The sequence below is a fragment of the Panthera pardus genome, unplaced genomic scaffold (genome assembly GCF_024362965.1).
Source record: "Panthera pardus isolate Hobbes unplaced genomic scaffold, ASM2436296v1 HiC_scaffold_25, whole genome shotgun sequence".
Taxonomy (NCBI): Eukaryota; Metazoa; Chordata; class Mammalia; order Carnivora; family Felidae; genus Panthera; species Panthera pardus.
In genome coordinates this window covers 31,315,155-31,337,464 of record NW_026526821.1, presented here as the reverse complement: position 1 = coordinate 31,337,464, position 22,310 = coordinate 31,315,155, and the positions used below count along the sequence as shown (strand labels likewise).

The 22,310-nt window shown below is 45.7% G+C and overlaps 1 protein-coding gene across 9 annotated transcripts in view; it reads left to right on the top strand.

Moving 5' to 3' along the window:
- Positions 1-22,310, top strand: part of SLC23A2 (solute carrier family 23 member 2) — a 132,908-nt gene that overhangs the window by 94,804 nt on the left and 15,794 nt on the right. For all 9 annotated transcript variants that reach the window (XM_019462596.2, XM_019462600.2, XM_019462592.2 and 6 more), the window contains 6 exons: positions 5,962-6,050; positions 7,067-7,137; positions 8,146-8,327; positions 16,324-16,444; positions 16,940-17,096; positions 21,220-21,367. In XM_019462596.2, the coding sequence (XP_019318141.1) occupies positions 5,962-6,050; positions 7,067-7,137; positions 8,146-8,327; positions 16,324-16,444; positions 16,940-17,096; positions 21,220-21,367 (768 nt within the window). The remainder of the gene's footprint in view (positions 1-5,961; positions 6,051-7,066; positions 7,138-8,145; positions 8,328-16,323; positions 16,445-16,939; positions 17,097-21,219; positions 21,368-22,310) is intronic.

The window sequence follows — 22,310 nt, the reverse complement described above, 5'->3', positions numbered from 1 at the left end:
GAAGGGGGTGGAAGGGTTAGGGATGGGAGTGAGACTTTTCTGGTATATCTCTCTATATGATTTGATTTTTAAACTGTACAAATGTTCAACATAGTCAAAGCATAAAACCAAAAACGAAGGAAAGCAAACCTAAAATTGAATTATAGAAATAGGTGAGCTATATGTCAGATTGCTAACCACATAGAAAAGAATTCATTCACAGACTTTAGAACACAGTACTTTACATTCCGTGATTGGGGTGTATCCTAAGCACAAAGTAAAGAGAAATCTTAATAATCTTAATAGTCTTGTTCATAGTGACATGTAATTACATAGATGTGTAATTCTTGGACTGTGCTGTATGATGTGATATAGGGTAAGACAAACGAATGGTATGTTGATAATGATGGGGAATCAGGACATTTGATGTAAGAAAAGGAAAGATACAAATATGGAAAGAAAGAAGGTAATCCAGGGGTATTAGGCTGAACTATAGGTATCATTATGACCCTATAATTCAAAAATGAATTGTAGCTCTGTTTACTAACAAAATGTCTGCTCAGTAACAGTGAGCCCACCTGGTGCTCAATCTTGGTTTCTAAATGCCGTTCTCCACTAAAATGAACCTGGGCTTCCTAAAGTAGTGGTTGACTCAAAGGCCAGGGCTGAAAAAAGTGCACGTTGACCCTGGAGCATTTTGTGCCAGAAAGCAAAAAACTGCTTAAAGAATAAGGGGTGGAGGTCAGGGCGTTGGGGGGTGGAGGGGGAGAGTCAACTTCATAAAGAAGGAGAACCTGCTTGAGCAGGTTCTTTGGGCAAGTTTGGGACAGTACATTAAAAAGAATGGTCATGGAAGTGAATTGTAAAACTGAATTTGAAAGGAATTCATTCACACACCTGCAATGATGTTCAAAAAAGAAAAAGATAAAGTTGGACAAAAAAGGCAAGCTCTTCTTTACAAAAGGCCACTAATTAAATACAGATGGAATGATCAAATTGAAAAATTGTAATTTTTAAGCCCACTATGTAAGAATGTTCATAAGCTAGTGGGAATATAATATTCACACAGCCTAAGAATCACGCGATAGATTCTTAATTACAACAGGAAAAAGGTCCCACCTTGTGGGACAGCACCCAACACCCAGGCAGTGTCCTTTCGGGAAGTGTCTGGCCTGGCTCTAAGCCTGACGCAAGACTACCAAATGCAGTATAGGAACTCTGATTGGATTTGGGGGAGCAGGAGCAGGTATAAGCATATTTATAAACAGATAAATTTAAATATGGTCTGAATATAACATTGTTAAGTTAATGTCCTTGGGTATGATATGGGAAAGCGATGATGCAGGAGGGTATGTTTATCCTTAGGAAATGGGAGCTACTTTCCAGATAGTTTAGCTGATAGAACATATATACATATGGGAAACAATAGGAAAATGTTACCAGTTAAAGAGTTTCTTGTGACACACTGTGGTTTGCTTTTCCTTAAAGGCACTTAGGATACACATTCCTGATGGCAGATTCAGTTTTGAAACTATAGTTCTTTGAAGCCAAACCTGCTCTATGTTTCTTAGAGATTATTGTTTTAAAATCATGCTGCCGTTTAGACTCGAGTAAATATTTATTTCACAACAAAAGGTTTTGTACCAACTTGATAGCTTTCTTGGTAGATCAAGGAAGTCAGCCAGATTCTTAGTGTACTTACTGTATAGATGAACTGTTTTATTTTATTCATTTTCCCTAAATGATTTCAGTTCTGGGAAGATAACGTTTCCTACCTTTGAGGTGCTATTTGTAGGGCCCACCTGCCCTTGTAAGCTTTTTAAGGACTTTTCTCCTGATGACACCAAGGAGGACTGCTAGCCCCTGGGACCTTGGGGAAGTTGTCTGGTTTTGTCTGGAAAATTCACATGTACACTTTACTCCCTGTTCTCTCTGCCCAGTGCTTTTTATCATAAAGGGAGAGAAAGAGAAAAAGAGGAAAGAAAGAAAGAAAAGAAAGAAAGAAAGAAAGAAAGAAAGAAAGAAAGAAAGAAAGTCCTTTCCCTAATTTGCAGTTAAAATCAACATGACAGAAAGACTTCTTATTTTTAGTCTAATAAAATTCTTCTCAAAGAATAACATTTGTCAATAGCACCTTTAATCCATTAATTAATTGTTAAGTGAAAGTTGGTGCCGGGGACACAGTGGTGATGGGTAAAAGGGCCTGGTTCCCACGGTCAGGGCAGTTCCGCCCCTTTGGGAGATGGGCGGGTCCACACACAGATAGCTTCGGTGCTGTGAAGGGGGCCACCGAGGCTGAGGTGCGGAGACCCGGCCCGGGCCAGCAGGTCCCTGGAGCTGACATGACACCACAGCGTGAGCCAGTCTGGAAGCATGGACCACAGACGGTATGGCTGCAGGCTGCCAGAGTGCCTTCTGGTGACGTTTTGGGATTAAGGTCAGCTTTCCCAGTTCCCCCAAGGTGGTCCTCTCCGAGCAAGGTTGCTTTTGCCTGTGGGCGCCAGCTGGGGCACGTGCTCTTGGTCCACTCTGACCTTCGGTACGGCAGTGCTGCCCACAGTCAAGCTGCAGTTCTCTGAGGACTCCTGGGGCTGCTCTGTGGCTCTGGTGTGTGCCTGCTCTTCTCTCTGCCTGCGCTCCTCACAGCCCCTGCCGTGTGTGGTGTGGCACTTCCTGCCCCTTAGGTAGGTGACGGCCCCTGCAGATGCCTGCCTCGGTGTCCTGCCCCATCGGCATCACCGCCTCCGTGTGTGGCCGTGTCTAGCTGTCTTCCTTCACACGGCAGAAACCTGTCGGCAGCCCAGGGTAGTTTTTTTTTGTCGTTGCAGAATGGTAGATCCCTTCATCTGGCCCAGGGGTTGTCCGTCTTCGTGGTGCCTGGTGCCTCAGCGTCGCCCACAAGTGATTATGCAGGGTGCAGGGTGCAGGCCCCATCTGAGACTCTGATTAACCAGGACTGGGTAAGATGCAGAAGTCTCCAGTTTTAACCAGCACCCCTGAAGCAGCTTCCTGGCAACTTGTGGAGTGACTTGTGGAAATCACGGCCAGAAAGTCCTGAGTTGTAAAGAGAACACATTACAAATCCAAAGGAGATCCCGGAGCATTTTCTGGATGAGGTGGTGTGGCCTCTGTGCCTTAATGATGAATAAACATTGAACATCGGAAGTGAGTTGATGACTGAGCGGAAAGCAAAGGCTCCGAGGCAAGAATCTGGAGTGCAGGTCTGTGAAGGGGCTGGTGAGGAAGAGCCGGGGGCCCAGGGCTCTAGTCTTCTGGGCTCAGAGGAGGAAATGGGACGCCTCCAGCAGAGTTTTGAAGAAAGGAAGTCTTGTCTGGGACTGGTTAGGTTTTTCTCCATCCTGGAGCCAGAGCCTGACATGGGAATGTGTCACAACAGAAGTGTCTGTCTGCTCACATTTTTTCTTACTAACCTCTAGTGATCTTGTTAACCTTAAAAACTCATCTGCAAAAACCCACCACCTCTCTTCCGTATTTAAGATCTACTTTCCCTATAGAAGAGGGTGGCAAACTTTTTCTGTAAAGGGATAAGCAATAAATATTTGGGGCTCTGTCGTCTTTGTTGTGACCTCTGGATTCCACATCGTAGCCCCATAGCAGCCGCAGACAATCGGCGGATGGAGAGGCTGTGTCCCAGTGAAACCTTACTCACAAAGACAAGTCATATGCCAGACTTGGTTCACGGTCCAGTTTGTCAGCTCCTGGTGTAAAGAAAGGCACAGCTGAATTAGTTTCCTTTCCAGCTGTTGGGACAAAATTAAAAGAACAGGCAGTCTTGTCTACGTGGGGAGCCCAGGGACCAGAGGTACAGGAAGGAGAGCCCTCGGGTTGATCAGTTGCACACTGGGGAAGGGCTGGAAAAAGCTGCTTTATCAGATGAGAATATCTAGTGCTTTATCGTCCTCAGCCTTTTTCTTGGAAAATTGGCTTTGTATTTAGGGAAGTTCTTATTTGGTGAAATAATAGCTCTTGTCACCACTTTCCCTAAGAAAATTTCTGTCAAGCCACTGATTGACTCTGCTAGTTGTGGAGACCACCCTTAACTTCTGGGGCGCTTCTGCTCCTTCCTGTACAGCGGCCGCTTGTCCTCCGGCCAGTACTGCTTGTGGTGGTCAGCGTGTGTGTGGCTGAACGGGAACGTGTAAGCTGGCATGTGCAGCCCCTTTGCAGATCATTTTGGGAGACTTCGAGACAGCACATGCGGGAATTTTCTATTATCACCTACTTTCAAAGGAATTCAGGATCCTGGTTGTTTGAAATGAGTGAGCTTCTTTGCAGCTGTGTTCTCAGGACCTTTGGTCATGGTTAAGCCATAAAATATTTGCCCCGTAAGGTGCCCAGACTGAGGTCAAGAGCAGTTCACGTCACTGGGGGTGGAACCCAGAGCCAGTCTTCACTTTCCCAGTGAGCCACCAGTGTGGTGTCGATTGCAGCGTTCCTAGGCCGAGATCTCGGAATGCAACCCATGTTACGTGGACCTAGGATGTGTTGCTGGAAATCTGAAATGATACTAAAGCAGATGTTATTTGGGCCATTTGAGAAGGCATCCATTCCTGATGAGTGAGGACCACCCTTTGCCCTTTCAAGACATTTCTGAAAAGTTACGCTTCAGGAGTATTTGTGAATCAGTGTTTCCCTCGTGGCATACGTTCCCACGTTAGATGACTTTCATGTCCGCTTTTGATGGTACTGTGCTCTGGGCCCCTCTGACAGGTAATTATAAATGGATGGTTGGTGGAGGGTGTGCCCACGTGAGAAACTACCAGCAATGCATCTGGTCTATACTGTGCAGCCTGTCTCTACGCTCTAAAGCTAGCATCATGCCTACTCTTGGTTGATTTCATTGCATGATTAAAATGACCAGAAGAAGAAAAGAATCTTGACCCGTGTCTGGCGCAGAGTGGTCTGTGCTGGCCCTGGGCTGGTAACATGGCTGCTTCCCACTAGAGCCACCTTCTCTTAGTCCACTTCCTGTTCCAGTTGGGGCAGGATACGCCATCAGAGCACTGAGGGGCACGTGCTGGGTTCCCGTCCACTGTCCAGGACGCTGGTACCAGGTGGTTTGGGGGTATTTCAGAAAGATCTGGACATCTGAGAGTTCCCAGCCCTGCAAACAGAAGGAGCCAGTTTTATATTTTACCCTGAAAATAATGTTAAAAATAGCAAATAGATATCAAGGTTTCATGTTAGCTCATAAAGCTATCTTTATACAACTGTAGCTGAAATGCTGTACATTTAAAAAAAAAAAAAAAAAAAAGGCAAAATCTCCTGAATTTGAATAGCTCAGGTGTTCAGAAAGTCAACATGAAATATCTAAAATGTAATTGAATGGTGACATTTGAGGATTGTAGGCAGGGGATTTAACAGAGAGTCCACATGCTTTTTTTATGATTGAGCAGAATATCTTGTCTACTGTTGATTTGTAACGTACAGCTTTTCTTTCCTCATAGCTCTAGACCACTAACACGATTATGATGCCTGTCCTCTAGGATTGAGGGCAGCCTCTGACTTACAAAATGGAGTGACGGGGAGATAGATTTTTTTTTCCCTGTGCTAACCAATAAGAATGTGAAAGGGAGGAGGGTCGTAAAGTGGAAGACACACACCGATATTTCAAAAGGAGCTCACAAGCTCAGCAGGAAAGCGAGATGCCCAAATGCCCAACACCCCCCACCCCCAAAGGGAAAGGTGGTGATGGCAGGGGCTGGTGGAGGGGTACAGGGCTCCCCCAGGGCCCATGCTGGGGCTGTCTGTGGGGAGAGCAGTGGGAGGGGAAGATGGAGAAGCTGGGGGCCCGGCTGTGTGGCAGAGGCGATCTTTGCAGACCGGGGCTCGCTCTTCGGCGTGTGCCTGCATTTACTCATGTGCTGTTTGTCTATGGAAAAGACTGTTAAGCTGTCAAATCGTGAACTACCTCGGTAGTTCCTGATGCCGTGATCATGGTTTTGGTCTCGTTTCTTTTAGGTTACCCCTGTTTCAGGCCAGTGCTTTTGCATTTCTGGCCCCTGCTCGAGCCATCCTGTCTTTAGATAAATGGAAATGTAACACCACAGGTAATTGCAGTTATTTCCGCATACGTCATTGGGGTCCTTTAACGCACGCGATAGAAGGGAGGCCTGAACGTGCTGCCCTTGGCAGCGTTAAATCCTTTCTGGAATCGGGCAGAGAACATACAAACCAACAAACCGCTTAGAACACTCCAGTCTGTGGATCGTGTTTCTGTCTCTCTCTCTCCCCACTCGTTCATCCCTAACCTCAGAGCAAGTAAGGACCAGAAAGGACCTCATTTCTCTATGCTAATGAAACTGATAAATATGGGAACGGAATAGAACATTTGTGCTATTTTTCTGCCTCTTTCTTTCAGTGGATTTTATGAACCACCAGTAATCACTCTCTTTGCTGCGTCAGCATCCCTTCTCTGAAACATCTCTGCTTTTTAAGGATCTGGCTGCTTTGGTTTTCTGCAAATGACTTTAACTCCCCCCCCCCCACCCCCCACCCCCCATTAGTGATTGCAAAGATCCTTAAATAACCCGATGAGGTCAGGAAAAGATCAGATGGAGGTTTAAGAAAATCAAGTAGACCTGTCATACTTTCAAAATACTGTTAGGTTCTAGGAGCAAAGTTTTCCAACATTTGCTTCCTCCCTTGCTCCCAGGAGTTAGTTTGTGACCACTGATTTGATTCAGGAAATGGAAAAGGCCCTCCGTTTTATCTAGGTTTTAAAAACCTCAGTCAGGCAACCTTGCTTTTGGGCGTTTCCGTTAGCTGCTCGCAAAGGTTGGTCTTTGTGTGAGGCTGGCACTAGCAATGTGCACCCCCAGTTCAGCTTTTGACAAGCTGGGAGCTCGCAGTCGATGAATAAATTTGGTTACATTTAGCGTTGGGGAAGACATCTTTCAGTATGGTAAGCCATACTGTTGTAACTCGAATTTTAGGGATGGGTATTTTATGGAAAGTAAAACTTAAAACAGGGAGGAAATTTCATCTTACAAAGAGTAAGATGAATGTATCCCGTGAAACATGGGTGTCACTCCAAAAAAATGTTGTCTTTGTTTTTGTTTTCAAGATGTTTCAGTGTCCAATGGAACAACAGAGCTGTTGCACACAGAGCACATCTGGTATCCCCGGATACGTGAGGTAAAAGAGGAGCATTGTCTGCTTTTGGTTTCTTTGTGTTTCTTTCCTGCTCCGTTGTTGGCCGTGCCCAAGAAGTGGTAGTGATGCGCACCAAGCCTTCCTTTTCCTTTTCAACTACTGACATGTTTATTTCTTTTGTGGAACTAAATGTAGATGGCATCACCATAAAATAAAGCACGCAGAAATGCTTTGTGCAGCCAGACAGTATTTCTGTCAGAAGTTTCTAGCCTTCATTCCCCCCCGCTCCCCAACCCCTGGGTACCCACAGACCTGCCCACTCACACGCTGCAGCATAACCGGCTGAGGGGCGCGGCTCCCTTTGAAAGAGCTACAGAGGCTTGCCTGAGGGCACACACCTCTTCATTCTAGCCCGCATTTCCGTGTGTGTGTGTGTGTGTGTGTGTGTGTGTGTGTGTGTGTGTGTGTGTAAAGAATTACAGATACTTGTCCGCTGTGGTGCACTTGAACAGAACAAGGCATGGGAGTCCTCAGACACGAAGAATGGCCAACAGCTTATCCACATCTTCCCAAATCTGGAAGATCCTTCACCATTAATTCAGAGTTAGCACAGATAATAGCCGTTTTCCACAATGGAAACATTCCTTTAGAATTTGTGTCGATAACACGATCTTCTAAACGTCCCTCAGAGACTCACTTTTTAAAGTCCAGAATCTTTGTGCCGCAGTGTTCCTCTGAGCCTGGTTTTGAATGTCGTGTGTCTTGAGCAGGAATGATAAATCTCTCACTTCTCTATGGGAGAGGTAAGGTGGCTATACGTCCATTGCCCGTTTCTGTAATGCCCCTGTGTCAACCGTGTCATTCATAGGTTGGCTAGACCCCGCTCACCCCACTGGTTTCTTTGGGGCCCTGGGAATTTTCCAGCAGTGTCACACTTGTTAGGTAATAAGCCGATGCCTGTCAGAACTGTCCACTGTGGTTGCAGGTGACGCTTGGAGTCTGGATCTACAAGCAGCTCACTCTTCGTGTCTGTGCCTTCTCTCGTTCCAGATCCAAGGTGCCATCATCATGTCCTCGCTGATAGAAGTGGTCATCGGCCTCCTGGGCCTGCCCGGGGCTCTGCTGAAATACATCGGGCCCCTGACCATCACGCCCACTGTGGCCCTCATCGGGCTGTCTGGGTTCCAGGCGGCGGGAGAGAGAGCGGGGAAGCACTGGGGCATCGCCATGCTGTGAGTGCTCTGGACTACGTAGCGCGGACTGTCAGCACCTCCTCTTCCCACCACCGAGCGCAGTCTCTTGGGATAGTTTGAGCATTTACGCGAAGACTTAGGAGATAGGTTTTTGTTTTTATTTTTGTTTTTTTAAAGTAAGAAGAGGCTGACGGTTTAAAGTTCATTCATTTCTTGCCAGGAAGTTACCGAAGGGTGTTTTAGACCCGGAGGTTGGGAAGTGACATGCAGCACGGTATTCCAAAGACCTGTTGGGGAGTGATGTGTAGAGGGAGGGTTGTGAGGTTTCAGACTTTAAGAAGGGGGTGTAAGACGGTGATGCCATTAGCTTTTAACTTTTGAGGTCATGCCAAGTCTCTTGCACACGAGTGGAAATAAGGCGAAGCCAAATCCTTTCGGCGAGACTCAAAAAAACTTCCAGATTGGCAGGAGACAGAGATGCTGCACGAGTAGGGTCTGTTGGCATTGAGAGAGACGTGGCTCCCCTGGCTCCCTTCTACACCTGTGGGGATGCCATGGTTCTTGCCAGAGTCCTGCCAGTCATTGCTGGTCCTTAAGCACAGAACTTCAAGTTCATTAAAATGTCACTTACCCCTTTATGTGTTGTCAGTAAAGACATCCAAGACTTCGGTTTATTACAAGATGGATTATTAGAGCCATGGAATTCTGTATGCCACAAACAGAGCCTGCTTTCTTGTTGTGTGCCTGGTGAACACATGTAAGAGCTGATCACGCTATAGGGAAATGGTTCAAAACCTGGCATTTGCCAACCAGTAGAATTCCCAAAACAAAGTAAGTAATAACAGAAGGGAGTTTCCGCTGGTTTTTGTTTTGCTTTGTGAACTACTCGGTAATTCTTAAACAGTAGCTAGCGCTTCTCCAGCTCCTGTATTAGTGCTTTATAAAAACACTCGTCGTATATATTGTACGTTAAGATAGGTGCCGGCATCGTGCCCATTCAACAGCAAAAGAAGCAGAGGCACAAAGACGCAAAGTTAGCTGCCCAGGTTCGCACAGGTAGTAATTGGCCGGATGGTTTTCAGAACCCAAGTAATCTGGTCAGAACTTAGTCCCTAACACTTCATCCTGCCCGTCTGTGTTGGAACACGGTGTGCAAGTTAAAGTGCATCTTTACATACCTATAATCCATCTAGCCTTACAGATTAAGGTGTGTGAGAATGTCCAGGGTTATTCTTAATTTCTCCTTTCACTGAAGGTTGGTCCATATTCCCCACACCAGCATGGGCGTGTAGAAGGCAGGGAAGGATGTCCTATGAAACGCAGTAAGTTCCAAGAAGGAGAAATTGGAATTGCCATCATACGGTGAAATTAGAAACCAATGACAAAGGGTGAACAGAACCCCCAGATCGCCTAGGAGCTGAAAAACACTGTTATACATCACCCCTAGTCAGAGGGGAAATTGAAACTCATGACTGCTGATAATTTAGAACACGAGGACAAGAACAAACCAGTCACACAGAGCGGAGTTGTTCTTGAAAAAAACATACAATCTTAAAGGCAAAGTACATGAAGAGCTTATGTCTTTGAAACTAGAAAAACAGGATGAAAATGAGCCTAATGGAAGCAGGGGACCAAAAATTAATACAGATAGAAAAAATGTAAAACATAGAAGTGAAAAATTCAAATATTGGTTCTGTGGAAAAGAGCGTGTGGACACACTTCAGGCGAGGCTGATTGAGAAGAGGAGGGAGTGAGTGCACAAATAGAGGGATAAACCCTTAGGTCCAGGGAAGAAGAGTTCCAGCTGTGCTACCCACCCCCAAACTTAAAAACAACAACAAATTAATAAAATGGGTGGTTTTCCAAAACGTGAAAACAAAAATGGACTCTTCCTCACCCTGAGCGCTAAATGTTGGGGTTCCCCAGAACCTGGTCCTTGGGCACTTCCCTGCCACGTGCCTTTCCCCGGGAAGACCTCGTCTAGTGCACGGCCCCAGCAAGCCTGTGATGCTGCTGACTTCCATGTGAGCCTGCAGCCCATCCCCCCGAACACCAGCCATGAGGGCCAAGCCCTGGTTCGCACCCTCCAGTCACCATTACACAGGACTCCTCGGACTTCAAAAGGAGATAGTGTCAATCGTTTGCTTCCTTCCTTGTCCCCAAACCCAGTCCCCCTCCTGTCATCCTGCTCTCAGGCAAGGCCACGACCACACACCCCGCTGATGGAGTCAGAAGCCCTACAGTTGTCCCTGATTCTCTCCTTGCCCTCAGCTCATGTACAAGCCATCTTTCTGCCTCCTCTCTCCAGCCTGTCACGCCACTGCCACTCCCCTGGACAAGCCTCACCCATGGCCATGCTTCCAAACGTCTCCAGCTTTTCTCTTGCTCCCTCCCTGCTCATTCACAGCCCCGTGAAGTCCCTGGCCATTCTCCTCTCCTGTCTCCTCCTTTTGAAACTCCACTTGGACACAAGCAGGAATTCTGGAAGTTTGTAGGTCTTCTCGTCTATGTCTGAAACCTTCTCCGCTGTCCCTCATTCTGTTTACATCTCACACTAGGCACTTGGGGCCTTTCGCTGTTGGAATCCCAGACGTTTGGGGGTGGGAAATGATTGAATTATTTCACGGATGCTTTCCTTACTCCATTCTAGCTCTTCGCTTCCTGGAACCTCTAGAATGTTTGGACCTCCCAAATCCTTCCTCTGCTTTCCATTTCCTCAACTTTTTTCTCCATTCATGGGAAAATTCTCAGCTGTATCTGTACATCCTTCTGCCAAGCTTTTCCTTTCTTCTGTCAGGTTTTTTAGTTTCCAGCCAGCTTCTCTTATCCTTGGGATGCCAGCTGTGTGAGGGCAAGGCTTCAGCTCCCTGCTGGTCACTGCAGCACCCCCAGGACCTGGCTCACCACCTGTCACAGAGCAGGTGTTTAGTAAGCACCTCGTAGTAAGGGCAGGGAGGACTGGGGGTTGTGAGTACACCCCTGACCAGAAGTTAAGAATGCTATCAAAGGATTTTATCCCTAAAAAAAGTTCTGGGCTCCAATAGTTAGTATATTATATTTCAAGGAAGAGAGATTTAAGTGGTTCTGGCAGTTTAAGAAATGGGAAACTTCCCAACCAAGTTGATCTCCGTGGCGGATCCTGACAGAGCTAATACAAAAGGGAGAGCCCAGACCTACGTCTTCCTCCCCAGAGTTGTGTAAAGCCCCAGGCTGAGTTCAGGTATGTTTAGGCAGTAGTATGCTAAAGCCCAGCATCTTGCTCTACTGCAGGTCTCCTTGTGATCTTTTAAAATGCAAGTGTGCAGAGGCGCCTGGGTGGCTCAGTCGGTTGAGCGTCCGACTTCGGCTCGGGTCATGGTCTCGAGGTTCGTGAGTTCGAGCCCCGCATCGGGCTCTGTGCTGACAGCTCAGAGCCTGGAGCCTGCTTCGGATTCTGTGTCTCCCTCTCTGTGCCCCTCCCCTGCTCATGCTCTGTCTCTCACTCTCTCTCTCTCTGTCAAAAATAAATAAACATTAAAAAAAAAAAAATTTAAAATGCAAGTGTGCAGAAGAAGCTTTTCGGAAAGTCTTATTATCCAGCTCTGCGCACACTATTTTTTTTAGTGCCATATCTATTAACATATCTTGGAAGAATGCTCTTTGGAACATGGCTTGGGAAAATGCTGTTCTGGATAATAATAACAAAAATCCAACACATTAGGTGTGTCATTTTAGGAATTTAACGATGATTAAATATTAGAATTTATTAATAAAATTCATTATGGGACCATGGTGGATTTAATTCACAAAAGCCAGGGTGACCAAAAGAAAAATCACTTGGGGTGCCTGGGTGGCTCAGTCAGTTAAGTCACTGACTCTTGGTTTTGGCTCTGGTCCTGATCTCACAGTTCCTAAGTTTGAGCCCCACATTGGGCCCTGCACTGAGCAGTGTGGAGTCTGCTTGGGATGCTCTCTGTTCCTCCCCTCTTTCCCAAAATAAACGAACTTTTAGAAAATAAGTGAAAAGCCCACTGAAACTAAATTATAAATGACATCTGGGAAAATATTTACAACAAATTCCATTAAAAAGGCTAATGCCCTTAATGAATACTTTCACTAACTGAAGTAGAGAGTCCTGGTGGAACAATGGAGGAAGGAGAAGATGTGAGCACCCATTTAACCAAAATGGGAAGTACAGATCACTAATTAGTGCACAGAAAGGCTTACCCTCCCCAGTTATTAACATGCATATGCACAGGGATTCTGTTAACAGAATGGGGTAGTGGTGGTGGATCAGAGTGTACTGACTTGGGTTCCTAAGTCAACCAAGAGAGGCACAGTTAGATTCTCAAGGGGGAGGGTAAATGGAGTGACACATAGGTCCTGGAAGGGAGCCATTTGTTTTTGCGAAAACATTGTTTTGATTACTTATATACAGTTTTCAAACCTATTCAAAAATAGAATAGTGTAATGAACACCCCAGTACCAAATGCTTAAGAGAAGTCTCATTTTCTCTCTACCCCCAAAATACATTAAAATTCTAGTCATTTGAAGTTTAACAATAATTAAACAGGGAAATCTAAAGTAAAATAATAATTCCTGCCATCCATCCAACTGCCACCCCTCAAAAACATGTCATGAATAACTAGTGAAAAGTTAGTATTTATCCTATATGTGTAAATACAAACGTATACACATTTACAGCTTCACCATTATAATTTGTTTTTCACCCTGACAATTTGTTGGGCTCATCTCTCTAAGTGTGTTTAGATCTACTTCGTTCTTTGTAAAATTGCACAGTGTTAAATAGTATGAAATATAGAATTTATTCAGCCATTCCCAATCGATACTCATGGTTGTTTAAATATTTGCTGTTGCAAACAATACTGAAATTCATACTCTTATGTAGTGTAAGGAATGAATATTAAAATAATTGATGATAGTTTTTTAAATTGATGAAATTGGTAGGGACTTAAACGTATAAGACCTTGTGGGGCACCTGGATGGCTCAGTTGGTTGAGCGTCTGACTGTTCAGCTCAGGTCATGATCTCACAGTTTGTGGCTTTGAGCCCTGCATCTGGCTCTGTGCTGACCGTTTGTTTGCTCAGGCTCTGCTCAGAACCTGGAGCCTGCTTCGGATTCTGTGTCTCCTTCTCTCTCTGCCCCTCCCCCGCTCACACGGTGTCTCACTCTAAAATAAAAACACGCTGTGTTTCTCTAAATATTTTTTTAAAAAATTTAAATAAAAAGTATAAGATCTTGTATTTCAGTGAGTAGCAAATAGGCATTTTTGGTCTCTGGGTGGGATTATAAATTCTGCTAACTTTTATGTATTTGGCAGTTTGCATCAGAAGCTTTTTAGGGGCTCTTGTGTGGCTCAGGCAGTTAAGCGTCTGACTCTTGATTGCAGCTGGGGTCATGATCTCACAGTTCGTGAGTTCAAGCCCCGCGTGAGGTTCCACGCCACTCTCCCCTGCTCGCACGCTCGCTCACTCTCACGCGTGCACACGCTGTCTCTGTGTCTCTCAAATAAACTTTATTATTTTTTTTTAAAGAAACTTTTTAATAAGATACTTACTATTTGACAGCTCCGTTTTAGTCCTAGGAACTTGCCTAAGGAGATGTGCAGACAGGTGCCAGGGAGGGGTGATCTATCACGGTTGTTTCTGTTGCTCCCAACGTCATACCATATGGAAATTATTTACCAAGATGTGTGTCCATAAGATGGAATAATAAGTAGCCGCTAAGGTGCTGTTGCCGATTTCCTTCCTGTTGAGGTCGTGGCATTCGTAGGGGCTACGAGTTAGTTGGAAAGTACATTGTGAAGTATGATTCTAGTTCAGGTCAGATGATGACCTATTTGTGCTCCAAGGGCAGGCAGTCTTGTGTCTCTCTCTAACCCCAGTGCCCTGGACCCAGTGATGCCCTGTAAATATCCAGGGAATAGAAGCTGTTTAGAATCTAGACCAGAATGTTACATAGTTGTTACCTGGGGTGGGATGAACAGTGATCTTCAGGATTTTGCCTTTTTGCTTATCTGCCTTTTATAACTTTCCTTGCATAATGTTTGTAAGGTAAAAAGAAAGGTCAGCAAGCCAGTGGGTGGATAGAACCCTGGCCTGAAGACCTGTGGCTCATCTTTTCCCCTTCTCTGCTTCGCCAAGATACATGAGCTTGGGCACGTCTCCCACCTCTGAGCCTCTGCTGCTGCCTTACTGCTGTGGGTGGGACTGCCTGCCCTGTCTGCCCCACAGGCGTATTTGAGGATAAACGTAAATTAGAAGGGTGTGGGTTTTACAGAGTCAACAAAAAGTGGAGTGTTCATCTGCTTGGTCCACTTAACTTCCATGTGCCCTGCCAGATTTGGCCTGAGATGGGCGTCCTTCCTGGAATTCGCCAGAGGTCCTCCGTCCCCTCGTAAGCATGCTTTAAAAAGTGAACACTGCGTGCAGATGATAACAGCCAAGCGGGGTATTGCCTGAAATAATGATGATAATAGACTTGGGGCTTTTTGGAATCTCATAGTGTTCACTGCGAAATAAGTCAGCATTCTTTTGAATGTGAAAAATTTTATGTTGATCTAAGTTTAGAGTAAGCCAGTTTCAGTACTCCTCATTACCATATCATTTTTTGTTGTTGTTAAACTTCACCGTCCCCTCTGCCCCAGAGAATTGGAATAACTTGGGCACTGTGTATATTTCCAACCTTGGACTGGTTCCGGCTCGGTGACTTTGTTTGGGCTGAGACCCCCATGTCCTGGTGAGCAAGCACCTGGGTAAGTGGGAGAGGTAGGGGTGTGGCACAGGCCTGTTCTCCAGCTGGCTGCAGACCATGCGCCTCGTTAGGAACATGACCGTGAAGCTGCACTTGACCGGCTGTCAGCAGAGCTGATGATTCCATCTCCACAATTGGAGCTGTGCCCAGGAACAATTAAGCTGAGCTTTGACTGAGAACCCGCTCTTGTGCCAACTCTCCCTCGGGTTATAAGTGAAAGAGTGCGTCCCTGTGGGTGACGAAACCCATTGTTGTACGCTCCTTCATTGTGTCAGCGGTGGGAAGCCATCCCACACCTGCCACGTTTGTAGCAGACGGATGAGGACGTGTTGGGTCCTGCTGCAGGGGAGTCAGCTGATGGTGCTGCCTCCTGTGGTCCTCACTGCAGCTCCGTCAGGAGTGTGGGGCTTAAGGTAGAGAGGCTTCTGAGCACACCCCAGCATCCCTGCCCTTATGGCAAAGTATTGCGACAAAGCAGTTCAGAGCCCAGGCTGTAGAGCTAGACCTCCTGCCCCGCCTCCTCCCACCCTGCAAACTCTGGCTGCATGATCTTGGACTCCTGGCTCTGTCTGGGAAGTGGACTGTCCTCGAAGCCACCGCTGCAGAAGGCTGAAATGATGGGCAGGATGACCTTCACGTAACGCCTGACACAGACCTCTTGGGAGCATTGTTATTAATATTGAAATCTGTATGTAGCCTTTTTAAATATTGGAGTTTTTGCTTTTTAAAAGCAGTTTATGCTCTTGACACGTGAATCAATACAGAAAAGTAGAAAAAAGGTCTCAAAACATATTGCCACCTGTGGTCAGTCCCTGTGAGCATCTTGGACCCTGTCCTCCTTACCTGTGTGCACACCTGCGTGTGTGTATGTGCATGTGCAGCACTTGCTTGTTTTTTCAGTTCTTAGTTGTGATTTTAGTGTACGTTGTGTTGCAGATGGTATCTTTTTTCCCTTACGCGGTGTGAGCATTTGGCGGGAGTGTGCGCATTCTTTGGGTTTTCTTGTTCTCCAAGGAAAAGTTAGCCCAAGTATTTATATGGCAATTTTATTTAGTATCAAGAAATGCTAAGAACTAATATTTTTTCAAAAATCGCATTTCCAAAAGCTATGATTTTCCAAAGAACAGTTAAGAGGACCAGCAGCTTTGTAGAGAAATCAACTCAACACACAGGGTTAGTTTTGCCCTTGCAGCTCTGAGTATTATTTTAAAACACAGACATACAGCCTTTAACCTAATTTATTTTCTCTCTCTCTCTCTCTCTCTCTCTCTCTCTCGTCAGGACAATTTTCCTAGTATTACTGTTTTCTCAGTATGCCAGGAACGTGAAGTTTCCTCTCCCAATTTACAAATCCAAGAAAGGATGGACTGCATACAAGTTACAGCTTTTCAAAATGTTCCCTGTGAGTAGTCGCTTTCTTTTTTTCCCTTGACAATATTGCCTTTGTTTACGTGAAAGGAAGTTTTAAGCTGGTCTTTCTGGGGGAACTATGGGTGGCGACATCAGGGTACTAAGGACCACCAAATCAGCATGGACTTGAGTTTAACAGCAGTAGAAGGTTCTGAATCTGCAGTCCTTTCAGGCACGTGCAGGAGGACACAGTTCTTGAGACGGAGGGCGATCTGTGTTCCCGTGGCTTCTTCAAGCACATTGTCCATTACTCTTATTTTCTAGCCAGACTTGGGGTTAAAATAACTCTTTCCTACATAAAAGTGCTCTCTCTGAATGAGATTCCACTCAAGTAATAGGCTTCCAGCAGATCTGTGACGTGTTTTTTCTGCCAAGTATGGACGATGGTGGAAGCTGTGGGGTCTGATAGCCTCTAGGAAGGTGTGTGTTTTGCCAGCATCCACCACCTCTGTTGGCCTCATGGAGCTTTTCCCTTGGACCACTTTAGATCATCCTGGCCATCCTCGTGTCCTGGCTGCTGTGCTTCATCTTCACAGTGACAGATGTCTTCCCTCCTGACAGCACAAAGTATGGCTTCTACGCTCGAACGGATGCCAGGCAGGGCGTGCTTCTGGTAGCCCCGTGGTTTAAGGTCCCGTACCCGTGTAAGTATTCTGGTGCCAGGGGGAGAGCAGGTCAGGAGCTCACGAGGGTCCCACTTAGAGGAGCTGGGAGATGGCAGAAGGCTCTGCAGTTTGAAAAGCCTTCTTTGTTCTAGGATGTCCCATGAAGGGCTTACTGGTAGGAGGCTTTGACAGTGAAAGGTGGGAGGCACTGTCCCCAGAGGCTGTGGTTAGCACACAGAGACTAACCAGCTCCCTTCTCAGATTATCTAGTCCTTTTGGTTCCACTGGGATGTAATCCTGGACAAGGGGTCTCTTGCCAGGTTTGAAGAAGGCAAGTATCAAGCTGCATAGTAACTAAGCCGCCAAAACTGAGCAGAAGGGGCCTGAAGATTAGCAAGCCGACTGCTCGAGCATGATGGGATTTGTGTAATCTTTTAATGGGTAGCTATAATCTTTGTTTTTTATTTGGTCACAGCTGTCAGAAGTAAACTGATATTCACCAGTGGGTGGAAGATGGGTCTTAAGTTATAATTTAAGTGTTGGGTAACTCTTGGCAAGGTGGTGTGGCGGGGGGTACAGTCCCAAGCTGAGGTGTCCCTTGGATGCACACATAATACTTTCCAGGCCCCAGTCCCCAAAATGACTTGTGTGAGTCCAGTGGTTATTAACGCTTGGTTGTTCCATGGTAAAGACTCTGTTCCTGGCATTTGGACATTTTAATTAGAACCCAAACCTGACCTAGGTGGGGTTGTGCTGATTTACTCCCCGGTTTAGCAGTTACATCTTCACATCGTATGATGATATGGAGAAAAAGCAGGAAAAGCCGAGAATATTAAGGTTGGGTGAAAGAAAACTGTTCCAAGCATGTTAAATGGAAGTGATTTTGGTAGTTGTTCCTTGTATGGTTGACAAAATTTATACTTGACAAAATTTACTCTTTCTAAAATTACCATCTGGGGGTGCCTAAGTGGCTCAGGTGGCTAAGCAGCTGACTCTTGATTTCAGCTCAGGTCATGATCTCATAGTTTTTGAGTTCAGAGACCTGAGTTGGGCTCTGTGCTGACAGTGTGGAGCCTGCGTGAGATCCTCCCTCCCTCCCTCCCTCCACCCCTCTCCGGCTTGCTCTCTTTCTCAAAAATAAAAAACATTTAAAATAAAATAACTTCCTCACCAGATCATATGTATTTCTGTATACCTGGCCCACCCCCCCCCCAAAAAAAAAGAATAAATGCGTGGTTTGTAAACATATAATTTGAGATAAAATGAGATGAAGTCGGTAAGGCAGCCAGGAGGGGGCCTGGCGTGTGCAGGGAGGAGGAGGAGGTACGGAGGGCGAGGGGGTCAGGGGGAAGCGCCACAGCACACGCTGGCTGGGCTTCTCTGCTGTTCAGGCCGTTCGCTGGATGAGCACAGTTTAGGACAGCCGGGCGGGCCATTGGGGAGCAGCAGCTGCGCATGTGCTGAGAGTCCGAAGCGCTTTCCCCAGGCCCCTGTGTGAGGAGGGCGGTGGGGCCCCTGGTGCGGTGATGCGGCAGGGCCTCTTGGCGGCAGCGCTTCGGGGCAGAGCGGCTCTGCTGCCGCCGCTCCCCGGGTAAAAAGCCACCCCCAGAGAGCCGCACTCTGACAGTTTGGCTTAACCTGGAGGCAGGTTTTCAGGTATCTAGAGCGGTGGTCCTGAGTCTCTAGTTTGATAACAGTTACCTGAATTGGTTGGTAAAATGCGATTTGGGGCCCAAAATGTCAACAGTGCTGCGGTGGAGAAACTCTGCTGTAAAGTAACCACATGGGTGTTGTTAGGTGTTGTAGTTGAAAGGAGACATGAGACGACAGTTAAGACTGAAAGCTGGAAAACAGCAACATGCATACACAGACCTGCTTCCCGCGCAGGCACGCACATGGTTGACTCTTGAACAACAGGTGGGGGTGTGGGGAGGTTGGGGCACCCCACCCCCACAGTCGGAAAATCACATACAACTTCTTTCCCCAAAACTTAACTACTAAGAGCCTACTGTGACGGGAAGCCTTACTAATAACATAAACAGTTAGCACATATTTTGTATGTTACATGTTTTTATATATTCTTACAAAAAAGTAAGCTAGAGAAAAAAATGTTATTAAAGTCATAAGAGAAAATACATTTACATTACTGCATTTTTGGGGGAAAAAAACAAATAAGTGGACTAGTGCATTTATTTTTATTTTTTTATGTTTATTTTTGAGAGAGAGAGAGAGAGAGCATGAGCAGGAGAGGGCAGAGAGAGAGAGAGAATCCAAAGCAGGCTCCGAGGTGTCAGCACAGAGCCTGACACGGGGCTTTAACTCACCAACGGTGACATCATGACCTGAGCCAGTCAGATGCTTAACCAACTGAGCCACCCAGGTGCCCTGGACTAGTGCATTTACACACACACACACACACACACACACACACACGTATTTATATATATATATTTATATGGAAAAAGGGTCAAAAATTTAGAAGATTGCAAATTTAAAATGTTGAAGTAGATGGAATAAAGATTTTAAAAATCGAAGGACTGCAGGCAAAAGGGAAAAAAGTAAGAAAATAGTAATGAGACTAAAAATAAAAGGCAATTTCTGAAGAAATAGTAAATGGCAAAATAAGGATCCCTTCCCCCCAAATCAGGACACTAAAAACCACAATGCTGTGTCAGTAACATGGTAACTATAAGATTATTTAGAAAATACAAAATGTTGCTGGATAGAGGCATCTGCTCCAAACCTACCTGGAGATGCGTGTTGACCAAGCATGCCCCTGTCTGCTCCCAGGCGGGAGCAGTTCCACCCTTATACACTCCAGACATACTCTGCACACCTTACTTCACGTGTCTTCTTTATCCTCCCAAACCTGCGGTCACTCCTGTTACAAAACCCAGGCCCTGCGGTATTGCTCGTCCAGCCTCTCCCAGGCCCGCCTTCCCCACGCTGCACTCCATTCTACAGAGCACCAGCCCATTCCTGCACACCCTCCCCAGAGCCTCTGGACAAGAGCCCAGCATCTTCCTAACCTGTCCTTGTGACCAGTGTGGGTCACCTGTGTTTGAAGTCTGTTTTACAGTTTTAGGTCTTGCAGTGTCCAGACCCCCCAACTACTGTTGGTCTTGAACAAGACCATTTAACGCATCTTTCTTTGTTACTGTGCTTTCCTACTTAGTGACTGCACTATAATGGTTCAGAGAAAGAAAGCACATTATCAAAGTCTCTTCTTTTTAAAAGTAAAAGTTTCTTATGATATTTTTATTAAATAAGACCCATGGTTTGTTTTCTTCCTTCCTTCCTTCCTTCCTTCCTTCCTTTCTTTTCTTTCCTTTCTTTCCTTTCTTTTCTTTCTTTTCTTTCTTTTCTTTCTTTTCTTTCCTTTCTTTCCTTTCTTTCTTTTCTTTCTGCTGTCAGCCCAGAGCCAGACATGGGGCTCATACTCACAAAACCGTGAGATCTTGACCTAAGCTGAAATCAAGAGACACTTAATCGACTGAGCCACCAGGCGCCCCAAGATCCATGCCTTTCAGTATCCAAATAACATTAAAAAAAAACTAATGTAGAATTAACTAAATCCAGATACTCAAAATAAAGTCACCCGGGGACTTAATCTTTGCTTTCTTAAAGGAAACTATTTAATTTTCTATAACACGGTTTACTTTAAAAAGTGCTGATCTTACATTGGAGGGCTGACTGCATCTTGTGCCATGCTTTACTGCTGGGATTTAAATTTAACTGGTGACCTTTCACTGCTTTTTCATTTAATGTCACCTCCTGGGCAAGATCACCATTATCTTATGTCTTGCTTTGCACAGTAGGGTTAAAAATCCTCTTCATACAAATTTCCTATCCTGTCGGGAATTCCTATCCAACAGGCTGTGTAATTTAGTAGACAGAGAGTGTGGCTTTAAGCAGGAAGAGAAGCACTTCCCTCTTCTTTCTTGTAGCCAAACGCTTTACTTTTAATAAAGATGCAGAGCAGACCAATCCTGGCTACGGTCCTCTTCATCCAACTCAGGAACTGTCTCCAGGCATGTAGTGCATTGATGAATAACATTTAAAAATAAACACATCTTTTTCCATGAGCCTCAAAACCTGAGTGTGTATTGTAGAGTCCTCTGATGTCCTGATCACTTTTGCCTGCTCCGTTTTCCTTCCGCAGTTCAGTGGGGACTGCCCACCGTCTCCGCGGCTGGTGTCATCGGCATGCTCAGCGCCGTCGTTGCCAGTATTATCGAGTCTATTGGGGACTATTACGCCTGTGCAAGGCTGTCCTGTGCCCCGCCACCTCCCATCCATGCGATAAACAGGTTCGTTCCTGAGAAACTTGAGTTCTTCCTTGGGCCCCGTGCCTCTTTACTTGGCTCTTTGGTTAATCATGGAGAAGACTTTCCAAGACTTTTAGCGTGGAAGCAGCTGAGCATCAGGGCTCTTTGTTGGTTGTTTGTCTTTGGACAAGTCCCTGCCCCCATTTTGCTCTCCTTTTCCTCATCTGTAGCATGGAGCGCAGTCCCCACCCTTCCTTCCTCAGTGATGGTCATGTAAGATGCTCTTTCTGAGACCGTGCCAGACCCTAAACTCACCAGAACAGAGGCGAGACGCTGCCATTGTTCTTTGCTTGATTTGGGGTCAGGGTTATATGTCCTTTTTGATTTCTTGTTTTCCTTACTGTTCCTAAGGGTAAATGCTGTGTCGTCTGTTCACAATTAAAATTCCTAGAGAGACCAGAAGAGCAGGAATAGGTGAAATCTGCAGTACCTAGAGACTTATGGGCAGGGGGGTTTATCCTCTCAGCATACCTGGTCTTCACGTTCTGGAAGCTAGGAGCGAATTGGACCCTGTGGGGTTGCAGAAAAGAGCACAGAAGACCCCCTTGCCCAACTAGCTGTTGCCCTTCCAGAAGGGATTATGTGTGATGAGATCCATTGGTCTGGTGTCAGCATGTTTTGCTTTGGTTCTGTTAGCATTCATAGTCTTGGTTCTTATAGCTTTCTCCCACGGGTGTTGCATATGATTGAGCTACTTATATTGATTCTTTAAAAAGTTCCAGTGTGACAAAATTACAGAGCATTTCCTTCCTGATGAAACTATGTATTAATAGTAAAGGAATCAAATCAGTGGACAGCCCATACTTGTCTCAGATCCCAACAAATGGCTCTGTTTTCTGGCTAAAAGCCTTTCATTTGGAATGATTTTTAAACACCTGTGTCTAATGTGTGGCTCACAGAAGTGCTTCTTACAGTTGAGTGAGCA